We start from the raw sequence: 9,721 nt of genomic DNA on the forward strand, positions 1-9,721 counted from the left end.
ATATTACAAGTCAAAAACAAAGGAACAGTAGAATAAAACTAGACTCTAGAAAACACAAGACACCTTGAGAGCCATTTTTCAAAAATTTTAAGCATAAATATATTTTACAACAAACTAATTGCCCTCCCTATCCCTATGATTATTTTGTTTGTTGAAAATATCTCCAGATTAAGCCAAAACTAAGTATTTATTCAAGAAATCTTCAAGAAGCTACTGATTCAACAACTGAAATCTAACAACTCCCACTGCTTTAATATCAGACATTTGTTAATAATCCTAACAGGTTAAGGATTTAAAATTTAGTAGGTTCTTTTTTTTTCCTTTAAAGTGACTCATATTATTGCTTGAAATGTGTATGACTACAGATTACTTCAAAATTTAAAAGCTAACAAAACTAAAAAGTAAAACATGCAGCTGGGCGCGGTGGTTCACGCCTGTAATCCCAGCACTTTGGGAGGCTGAGGTGGGCAGATTACCTGAGGCCAGGAGTTCGAGACCAGCCTGGCCAACATGGCAAAACCCTGTCTCAACTAAAAATACAAAAAAATTAGCCAGGTGTGGCCGGGTGCAGTGGCTCACGCCTGTACTCCCAGCACTTTGGGAGGCCAAGGCAGGCGGATCACAAGGTCAAGAGATCGAGACCATCCTGGCCAACATGATGAAACCCCATCTCTATTAAAAGTATAAAAATTAGCTGGGCACAGTGCAGGGTGCCTGTAGTCCCACCTACTCGGGAGGCTGAGGCAGGAGAATCGCTTGAACCTGGGAGGCAGAGGTTGCAGTGAGCCGAGATCATGCCATTGCACTCCAGCCTGGGTGACATTGTGAGATGCGTCTCAAAAAAACAAATTAGCTAGGTGTGGTAGCACATGCCTGTAATCCCAGCTACTCGGGAGGCTGAGGCAGGAGAATCACTTGAACCCAGAAGGCAGAGGCTGCAGTGAGCTGAGATCGTGCCACTGCATTCCAGCCTGGATGATAAGCGAGACTCTGTCTCAAAATATATATATATAAATAAATAAAACATGCAGCCTCCCATACACAAAAACTCTACCGTGAAAATTATACTAGAGGATAAAAGACTGAATGCTTTCCTCCTAATATCAGGAACAAGGCAAGGAAGTCTACTCTCACCACTTCTATTCAAGACTGTGGACTACAAGTCATAGCCAGTGTAATAAAGCAAGAAAAAGAAATAAAAGACATACATTTTGGAAAGAATAAATAAAACTATGCCTTTTGGCAGACAACACAGATTGTCTATGCAGGAAAAAAACAAGAATTCTACTAAGAAGTCTTAGAACTAATAAGTCAGTTTGAAAGGTCACATGATACACCAACATGGCACATGTATACATATGTAACTAACGTGCACGTTGTGCACATGTACCCTAAAACTTAAAGTATAATAAAAAAAAAAGAAAGGTCACATGATATAAGGACAACACAAAGATGAACCAAATTTCTATATACTAGCAAAGAAAAGCTGAAAACCAAAATTTTTAAAAATACTATTGACAATAGCTACAAAAATACGAAATAGTGAGGAATAAATCTAACAAAACATGCAGAGAAGTAATTTGCTCAAAACCACAAAATGCTGATAGAAGAGATCAGAGAACACAAATAAATTGCAAGACATACTGTGTTCATGGATTTGAAGATTCAACATAGAAAAGATGTCCATTTTTCCCTAAAGTGATCTACAGATTTAATGCACTCCTAATCAAATCCCAAAAGGATTTTTTGTAGCTATAGATAAACTGATTCTAAAATATATATGAAAAAGCAAAGGAACTAGGGTAGTCAAAATAATTTTGAAAAAGAATAAAATTGGAGAAACAATATTGCCTAATTTTAAGATTTAGTATAAAGCTATAATAAGATAGTATGGCATGGAACAAAATAAGAGAATCCAGAAACAGCTTTACACATATATAGTCAATTGACTTTTGGCAAAGGAGAAAAGGCAATTCAACGAAGAAAGGTTAGTCTCTTGAACAAATGGTGTTTTGTTGCAATGGGACAACCAGAGGCAAAAACAGAACCTTCACCCAAACCTTACACCTTATTAAAAAAACAAAACAAACAAACAAAAAAAAAAACTCAAAATGGATCATAGAGCAAAATATAAAATGCAAAGAAATAAGTTATCTAGAAGAAAACATTGGGAAAAATATTTGTAACCTGAGGTTAGGCAGAGATTTTAGGTATGACACTAAAAGCATGGTTCATAAAATAAAGAACTGATAAACTGGACTTCACCAAAATTACAAATTGTGCTTTGCAAAAGACACTGTCTGGGTGCAGTGGCATACCTGTAGTCCTAGCTACTTGGAAGGCTGAGGTGGGTATCACTTGAGCCTAGGAGGTCGAGGCTGTAGCACACTATGATCACACCTGCGAATAAGCACTGCATTCCAGCCCTGGCAACACAGCAAGACCCCATCTCTAAAACAAATAAATAAATAAATAAATAAAAAAGGCCAGGCGCACGTCTGTAATCCCAGCACTTTGGAAGGCCAAGACAGGCATATTGCTTGAGACCAGGAGTTTGACACCAACCTGGGCAACATGGTGAAACTGGGTCTCTATTTAAAAAATACAAAAATTAGCTGGGCACAGTGGCACGTTCCTGTAGTCCCAGCCACTCAGGAGGCTGAGAGGTGGGAGAATTGCTTGAGCTCAGGAGGTCAAGGCTACAGTGAGCCATGATTACGCCACTGCACTCCAGCCTGGACAACAGAGGGAGACTCTGTCTCAAAGGAAAAAAAAAAAAAAAAAAAAAAAACAGTTACTTAAGAGAATTAAAAGATATGATCTAGATCAGGAGAAAATATTTACAAATGTCATATCTGACCCCGAAAAAAAGATACCCAGAACATAAAGAACCCAGAACATAAAGAACTCTCAAAACTCAAGAGTAAGAAAACAAACAACCCAAAGAAAAAAATAGGCAAATTATCAGTCTACAAGGCTAAATACTGTATGACTCTATTTATATGACATTCTCAAAAAGACAAAAGTATAGTTGTAGAGATAGATCACTGCTTGCCAGGGTATAAGGAGTAGGGGGAAGGGTGTGAAAAAGAGATAGCATGAAGGAGTTTTTTTGGGATGATGAAACTTCTGTTTCTTGATTATGGTGGTAGATAAATGAATTTATACTCATGTTAAGATTCAAAGAATTATACAAAAGAATAAGTCAATTTCATTGTATGTTAATTTAAAAATCAACACTTGAAAAGCAAAGCGCTGCCTCCTTCCAGCCTACTCTGAAATCCCTACTATAGTCCAAGCTCTGTGCTAGGCACCAAGAATATAGTTAAAAAGACAGAGTCGGCCGGGCATGGTGGCTCACGCCTGTAATCCCAGCACTTTGGGAGGCCAAGGTGGGTGGATCGCTTGAGCTCAGGAGTTCAAGATCAGCCTGGGCAACATGGTGAAACCCTGTCTCTTAAAAAAAAAATACAAAAATTAGTCAGGCAGGGTGGCATGTTCCTGTAGTTCCAGCTACTAGGGAGGCTGAGGTGGGAGGATTGCTTGAGCCTGTGAAGTCAAGGCTAGAGTGAGCCATGATCGTTCCACTATACTCCAGCCTGGGTGACAGAGTGAGACTCTCAAAAAAGAATAGAGTCTGCTATCAGAAGAGGTGTCAAACAAGTACATTATGATAATGGAGGAGATACAAGACATATAGAGAGCAACGCCTAAAAAAAAAAAAAGCTTCCCGGAACACAGGGTATAGCTGACACCTGAGATGAGCAGAGATTGCCAAGACAAAAGGAAAGAGTATTCCAGACAGAGAAAATAGCATCTAACAGAGAGATATGGAAGAATGTAGTGTTCTAACCTAATTTGGAAACTACAAATAATTCCGTTCCCAGGCACAAGCAAACTGCTCAAGAATATGGTCAGGAAATGAGGACAGGTTCCCTCCAAGCAATATAAATAGTGCTTCGATTTGAAGCTTTGGAAATGGTAATTTTTCAGACTTAAGTGAAGCTCAGTACTTCCCATTAATTCCCTTACTCCCCTTTGTTCACATCATCACAGTTACTTATTATTCATGTATCCATCACTTTTGCCAAACTACAGTAATGCCCTTGTGGGGACACATAGGTGTCCCCATATGCACACTCACAGCACCTAATGAAAAATGTTTTATAATACAGGTATTCAGCAGCATAGCATTGGGATTAAAAGCACTGTGATGGGGACCAGTCTACCTGGGTTCAAATGTAGACTCTACCACTTGCTGGCTATATGACCCTGGACAAGTTACTAAACGTCTCTGTGCCTCAATTTCCTCATCGAAAATGTGGAAATGATAATGGTACCTACTCACCGGGCCCCTGTGACAAATGTGTTAATTTAATATAAACTGCTTGACTCAGTAAGCACCATGTAAGTGTTTGCTGTTATTACTCAACAAACACTAGCTACGTATAATAAAACTAGGATTTATACATTCTCCTGGTTTCAAAATAAACCCAAACTACTTTAAATATGTGCAAAGCCAATGAGGTAGCTTGTGCCCACAATCCCAGGCAATAGGCTGAGGAGGGAGTAACACTTGAACCCAAGAGTTCAACCTGCAGTAAGCTATGATTGCGTCACTGCACTTGAGCCTGGGTGATACAGTGAAACCCCATCTCTGAAAAAGATCAATAAATAAAAATAAACATGTGCAAGACTGTATCCTGAGAATTACAAAGCACTGCTCATGCGGAAGAGCTAAATAAATGGGGAGATATATATGTTCATAGATCAGAGACAATATTGTTAAGATATCAATTCTTCTGAAATTCATCTACATTCTCAATATAATCCCAATCAAAATCTGGACAGGCATTTTTATAGAAACCAGACAAGCTGATTCTAAATTTTATACACAAATGCAAACAATCTAGAATAGCCAAAACAATTTTGAGAAAGAGTACTTAGACTACCTGATTTCAAAACTTAGTATAAAGCTACATAAACAAAGCCATGTGGTATCATGAGAAATAAAACCATATGTCCATACAAAGACTTGTATATGAATGTTCATAATAGCTGTATTCATAATATCCAAAAACTGGAAACAACCCAAATATCCATCACCAGGTGAACAGATAAAATGCAGTATAACCACACAATGGAATATGAGTCAGCAATAAAAGGGAATGAAATACATGACAACATGGATAAATCTCAAATAATCATACTGAGTGGAAGAAGCCAGACCAAAAAAAAAAAGTGCATACTATATGATTACTTGTATACAAAATTCTAGACAATGCAACCCAATCTATAATGGCAGAAAGCAAACCAGTGGTTGCCTAGAGATAGGGGATGAGGGGGAGTGACTGACTGCAAAGGAACATGAGGGAACTTGAGCAGTGATGAACATGGGTAGTTACACAACTGTATACATTTGTCAAAACTCATCAAATTGGACACTTACAATGGGTGAATTTTACTGTATGTAAATTATGACTCAATGTAAACTAAGTAAGTTATAATGCAGCACTGTCTTTTGAGAATAAAAACATACCTTTTATACTCATGGAAAGAATACAGGCAAGAACTGCCATTCACCTACTGTTGCTGAGAAATCTATATCACAATATGAGAATTTTGTAAACTTAGCATGATGAAATAACTAAAAACACTGATGATGGTTCTCTTATACTTGTGTCTCCTTCAACTAAAGAATCAAAGGGAACTTATGAAAGAATTTTCCAATTCTGAATAGAGGTACTTATTCTAGATAAAAATTAAGAAATAACACAGAGTTTAACTGCAGAATCTGTTAGTATGCTTGCAACTGGCCTCAAAATCATCTAAGCTTGCCAGATTTCAGAGAACTGCAGAAAAGCACAAAGGAGATTTAAGAAGATGAAAAAGCTCTTTTGCTATCCAAAATTTAACATTGGTACTACCAATGATTAAAACTCTACTCCTACAGAAATAACCCTGCAAGGATCAAAAATATAGAAAATTGTTCCTTGAAGCTAGAAGTAAATCAGTAGTAAAAAATATACAGAAGACATTCTTAATTTTTATCTCATGAAGTTCTCTCAGGAGAGCACTATTTACCCGGTTAATTATCCTGAAAAAAGGTGTTTTTCTCCTTAACTCTCAAGAAATATTTTATAATACTAAGCACAGTTATTTTAAAAGTATGTCTCCATGTTGACTCTCAGATCTTACATTTTAAAAACAAAATCTGTAACATAAGCAATAAATGAAGACATAAACATTTACGGGAAGAAAAAAGGCAGTCTATGCAATTTTCAAGTTCAAATAACCACAGCAATATATAACATGCATATATATAAATTTGGTTAGTTCCAAGGCAATGTGCTACTTTATCTTCTAGTTTATATTGTCGAAACTTAGCTCAGTAAATAGGTCACAGCTTCAGATATTTAAGATCTGAATTTGGCCAGTGCGGTGGCTCATGCCTGTAATCCCAGCACTTTGGGAGGCTGAGGTGGGTGGATCACCTGAGGTCAGGAGTTCGAAACCAGACTGGCCAACATGGCGAAACCTTGTCTCTGCAAAAAATGGAAACATTAGCCGGGTATGGTGGCGGGCACCTGTAATCCCAGCTACTTGAGTGGCTGAGACAGGAGAATCGCTTGAACCCAGGAGGCGAGGTTACTGTAAGCCAAGATCGCGCCACTGCACTCCAGCCTGGGCAAGAGAGCGAGACTACGCCTTGGGAAAAAAAAAAATTCTGAATTTGGTTAACCTTTCCTTTTGTAAAGTAACAATACAAATAATTATACTCAGTGCTTCCAATTCCAGTTCCACACACATTCATACCTCCAGGTCTTTATGGACTCTACCCCTTCAACTGTCTACCTTTTCATACCCTCTCCTTTTCTGGATTCTTCCCCTCTTTCAACTATTTTGATTGGTACATATTCCCTAATCTCTTGATCCAGAAGCAATCTGTCTTCCCACAGCCCTTTTCTGTAGTGTCTGCTGGAACTTCCTGTGTTATATCACGCTTCTTTAAGTACACTAAACTGTCTTCTACTATGAGTATCCTTGAAAGGAATAAAGATCCCTGCTTTATTCAGCCTTATGTCCCTCACAGTATTTAGTGCCTGGATCTAAACATTTATTGGGTGTGCTGCGTACAATGAAGAGGAAAACATTTAACAATGTTTTTCAGGCACTGTGTGCCATGCACATGCAGGTTCTTTTATCTATTATTTGATATAAGCGGAAACAAATGCCAATGATAGAGAACTGCTCTAAATCCACTAAGAGACATAGACATGCAACTAAATTAATACAATATAACTTTCTTGTTAAATTAAGGGATAAGTAGGATGCTGTGAGAGAAACATTATGTATGTTGAAAACTGTTCTGATTCCATACACTATGTGTTAGGAAACTAAGTCTAGATTTTCAAAGGGCCCAATGACTAGAAAGGTTTCAAGAGTGGTATAATAAGGGCCCCTCAATCTCACAAAATTTCTTACACAACCTGAAACTAACATTCCACCCATGTAACAACCTCACATGCAAGCAGGGAGCAACAAACATCCCTCTATTCTCCGAACAGCAATCGGCAATAGCAGGTCAGGTCTTCTCATTATCTTTATACAGACATGTTCATCTGTCCCTCCTTCTCACATTTATCTGAATTGTGCACCATTTCCACACACCACGTGCCACTCCCATGCCCCAAACTGATCTATTTAACCTTTAAGATTCTTCTCAGGCTGGGTGTGGTGGCTCATGCCTGTAATCCCAGCACTTTGGGAGGGCGAGGTGGGCGGATCACCTGAAGTCAGGACGTCGAGATGAGCCGGAGCAACATGCAGAAACCCCATCTCTAGTAAAAATACAAAAAATTAGCAAGGCATGGTGGCACATGCCTGTAATCCCAGCTACTCGGGAGGCTGAGGCAGGAGAATCGCTTGAACTCAGGAGGCAGAGGTTGCGGGGGGCAGACATCATGCCATTGCACTCCAGCCTGGGCAACAAGAGCGAAACTCCGTCTCAAAAAAAAAAAAAAAAAAAAATTCTTCTGAAGGCCTGCTTTACATCCTCCAAATGTATATTGAACTACTGTTACTTAATCTGTACCTCTCTTCTTTAAAAATTGATAAAGTTAATTATTAACATTTTATATAACTTGGAGTTAGGCAAAACTGGTTTCAGATCCCAGACAGACCTGCTACTGCCTTGCAATGTAAAGTTGGGCAAGTTACTAAACTTGCTTTAATCTGTTTCTTCCTCATTAAAATGAGAATTAAATTGGGTGATGTGTACAAAATGCCTACTATACACATATATTCATGCACACATACGTCACATACATATATAGTTATTTAATTTTAATTTATTCTTACTTTCCTAGAAGAAGATGCAGACTCTCTTTAAAACTCAAGGCAAAAGCAATGAAACATAAAGTGGGTACTAAAAATTGGACCAGTTAGTTGATGTAAAGGAGCCTCCCAACTTTAAAATGTGCCCTCATGGTAGCTCACACAAGCCACCCTCAGCAGATTTTTTTCACGTCTCCTACAGAAAAACATGAAAAACTCAAGGGTTTGACAAAGCCCGGATCCACAGTTCCTAGGCTGGTGGCCTAACACTGACATCTGTCCCAAGAATCTGTCTTCTTCACAGCAAACCTGATAAAGGTCAAGAGAAAAAATAACTTATATTACATAAGCCAAACAATACATAAATTAACACTTTTGAATCTGCATTATCTTCCTGGAGCAAGCAAAACCACTTCTGCAAATTGCAAACTCAGAAGAGAAAGTCCAAACGGGATGGGAACTGAGTCATCAATTTAAAACCATCAACCACTGACTGCCCCACCCCCAGAAAGAGGACTCTACCACAACCTACTACAAGTGAAGCCCTGGGCATATCACACTCAGCCACTACTCTAAAAATCCCAACCTCCGACACCCAAGTCCCGCCAGTAGGAGCAGCACCCAGTCCCACCCTCGGCTCTGAGCCAGAGGCAGGTACCCTGACACCAGGGTCCCCACCCCAGATCCTCAGGTCCCAATCCAAGCTCCTATCCCAGCCCGACACCAGCACTCACCCGGGCGGTGACCTTATATACTGTGTAGCCCCTCGGGTGTCGTTGGGGCTCGGTGACAGTGTAGAAACGGGCCAGGTCGGCACTCCGCTCCCGGTAAGAGGTCATCCTCCCGCCGCCTCTGCCGCCGCCGCCGCCGCCCGCCCGGGAGCATGAAGGCAACCCGGCGCCGCCGCGGTCCAGGTTCCCCACGCAGCGGCGAAGCGGCGAGGGGGCGGTGGCTCCAAGGCGGCTCCACGGCGGCGCCTCCGCTGCACCGCTCTGCTTCCGGGTCAGCAAAGAAGCTTCCGGGCCAGGCTGTCTCCCGCTTCTAGGGAGAGGGGAGACTCCCCCCTAGATTCTAGCCCCTTTGGGGCACTTGGGACTGGCCTGTAGTTGAGGACTAAGGGGTCGCACTGCCACCCCCGTCACTGCGGAGACCTCAGGCCTCTCCACTAAAGACGACCTCTTGTACGCCAGCTCCGTCACCTTCTAGATTTTGTGAGAGTTGGTATAGCCACGTCACACCGGGAGAGCGTGGTCCTCCCTGCCTCCGCCCCGCCGTAGTACAAACTTAGTGGAGTGTTGAAGGGATGGAGAGATACCATAGCCTAGCACCTTCTTTCCTTACCTATTCACGGTCTATCATTTTAAATACCCACAGCAACATCTCA

General features: G+C 40.5%; 1 protein-coding gene across 3 annotated transcripts in view; it reads right to left on the reverse strand.

Annotated features, from left to right (window-relative positions):
- RPS6KC1 (ribosomal protein S6 kinase C1) overlaps positions 1-9,520 on the reverse strand; it is a 220,801-nt gene extending 211,281 nt beyond the window's left edge. For 2 of the 3 annotated variants that reach the window (XM_054479254.2, XM_054479238.2), the window contains exon 1: positions 9,072-9,520. In XM_054479254.2, the coding sequence (XP_054335229.1) occupies positions 9,072-9,176 (105 nt within the window). In that variant the 5' untranslated portion in view covers positions 9,177-9,520. The remainder of the gene's footprint in view (positions 1-9,071) is intronic. The other variant, XM_063672232.1, reaches the window with a different exon arrangement.
- Between the last annotated feature and the right edge of the window lie 201 nt (positions 9,521-9,721).

Source organism: Pongo pygmaeus, chromosome 1 (genome assembly GCF_028885625.2).
Source record: "Pongo pygmaeus isolate AG05252 chromosome 1, NHGRI_mPonPyg2-v2.0_pri, whole genome shotgun sequence".
In the NCBI taxonomy this organism is placed as follows: domain Eukaryota; kingdom Metazoa; phylum Chordata; class Mammalia; order Primates; family Hominidae; genus Pongo; species Pongo pygmaeus.